Here is a 2106-nt window from a genome sequence, read left to right on the forward strand (position 1 = left end):
GTCTCCTTGGGGCGGTTCTGCGACTCCACCCTTGACGGTTAGAGCCCAAACGGCATCTTCAGGTCGGTCTCAGCCCTCTTGCTTCGGGGCATCATCCGCTTCCCCCTCCCTCTCGCAAAGGGAGTGCCTGTGATTTCAAGAGAGCATGGAAGCTGCGCACCAGCATGCGCCAACCTGCTTTCTCTCGGCTCTCCTTGCTTAGGCTTGTGTGTTTTCTGGCGTTCCAGTTCCCATCCCACGGCATGCATGCCAGCGAGTGTCCCGTGGGTGCCACATCCTCCCCGCTCCCAACTTTCGACCAAAAACTCAAAACGAAACGGAAGACCACAAGTACGAAAAAAAGGCAGGCATGAAAGTGAACTTTTATTGGGGAAGAATACTGCAGCACACCACCTCAGTAACACCACAATAACAAGAGGCCCACTTGAGAGTTTTGTTCCAAAGCGTCCGTCCCCCCCATCCCCGCTCAGCAAAAGCCCACCACCACCCTCTTCTTGCAACAACAGGATGCCGGGAATGAGAAAAAAAACCCTGCAGAATAAGAGGTGCCTACCCTGGTAAGCAAGGCTACCCTGGTTTTACTCTTCCAATACTATTTTGGTATCTTCGCCATGCAAAACCATTTTTCTGCTTGCCGCTTTTTGATTTTTAAACATTGGGAGAGATACATATACCTAGCTCAGTCCCCATGACCGATCGGGAAGACCCTTGGGTTGACTGGATGCTGCCGCCAAGTACAAGGGTTTGTACAAACCAAGGCACTGAGGCCGTGGGGCGGAGCAGACAACCCAGACCTGGAACACCAGTGCCGAGGGACAGCAGTGACCCCAAAAGACGTCACACATGAGGAAGGCTGGGCACATGCACGAGTCCCGTGTGTAGAATCAGTCCCCTTTGTTGCTGTCAAAATCCAGCCAGAACTTTCAGGATCCGGAGACACATCTTATAAAAATAGGATGGGAAGGGAGAGGTTGGGGTGGAAGGAAGAAGGCGATGGGGAGTTACCATCCTCCGGAGGTCGGAAAAGTTCAGTTCTTGGGCTCTTCGCCGGCCTCTCCCCCTTCTTCTCCTGAACACTCCGCCGTCCATAGCGTGAGGTTGTCTCTGAGAAGCTGCATGATGAGGGTGCTGTCCTTGTAGGAGTCTTCGCTGAGCGTGTGGAGGTCTCCCATGGCCTCGTCAAAGGTGGTCTTGGCCAGTTTGATGGCATCTTCGGGAGCGTTGGCAATCTCATAGTGGAAGACCGAGAAATTGAGGGCAAGGCCCAAGCGGATGGGGTTTGTGGGTTGCATCTCCTTCTTGCTGATGTCCATCGCCTCTTGGTAGGCTTTCCGGGCGTTATCGATGATCTGTTTGCGGTCATCGCCGGCAGCCACCTCGGCCAGGTAGCGGAAATAGTCACCTTTCATCTTCAAGTAGAAAACTTTGCTCTCTGCGTCACCGGCTTTCGGGATGAGGTGCTTGTCCAGCAGGCCTAAGACAACGTTGCAGACGTTCTTCAGCTCCTTCTCGATCTTCTCCCGGTACTCATTCACCAGCTGAGCCTTGTCGTCGCCTTCCTCGGTCTTGTGCTCAATGCTGGAGATGACCCTCCAGGCAGACCTCTGGCAGCCCACCACGTTCTTGTAAGCCACCGAGAGGAGGTTGCGCTCCTCGTTGGAGAGTTCGGACCCGTCCTCCACCACCGCCTTCATGAAGTCGGCCATGTCTTCGTAACGCTCGGCCTGCTCGGCCAGCTTGGCCTTCTGTACTTGGTGGTTCCTTGCCATGGTGGGAGCCGCGGGTGGGAAGTGCTGGGCGGGCAGGCCGGCTTCGAGAGGGATCAGGCAGCTGCTTGGAGAGCCGTCAGAGTCTCTGCTGAGCTCAGCTGCTGGGATCGGCTTTTGGCTTGGCGTCTCAGCCCAGAGCGAGAACAAGGCGTGGTGAAGAGAAGCTCCCAGTGAACCCTTCCCCCACTTCCTATGAGCAGCCTCGCCTTAAAAGGAAAGTGGTGGTGATTCACCTTGGAGCGAAACAGTGAATGAAGGCATACCTGCTCAGGATGAGGAAATGCAGGCGGCTGGGAGACCTCTTGGGTAAGAGCTCCAGGTGGTAGACAAAGAGCCA

The 2106-nt window shown here is 55.2% G+C and overlaps 1 protein-coding gene across 1 annotated transcript; it reads right to left on the minus strand.

Annotated features, from left to right (window-relative positions):
• Positions 1 to 343: 343 nt before the first annotated feature.
• sfn (stratifin) lies at positions 344 to 2083 on the minus strand. Its single transcript, XM_003227460.4, has one exon. It carries the CDS (start codon positions 1767 to 1769, stop codon positions 1029 to 1031), a length of 741 nt encoding a protein of 246 aa, XP_003227508.1. The 5' UTR covers positions 1770 to 2083; the 3' UTR covers positions 344 to 1028.
• Positions 2084 to 2106: the final 23 nt, after the last annotated feature.

This window comes from Anolis carolinensis, unplaced genomic scaffold (genome assembly GCF_035594765.1).
Source record: "Anolis carolinensis isolate JA03-04 unplaced genomic scaffold, rAnoCar3.1.pri scaffold_10, whole genome shotgun sequence".
Taxonomy (NCBI): Eukaryota; Metazoa; Chordata; class Lepidosauria; order Squamata; family Dactyloidae; genus Anolis; species Anolis carolinensis.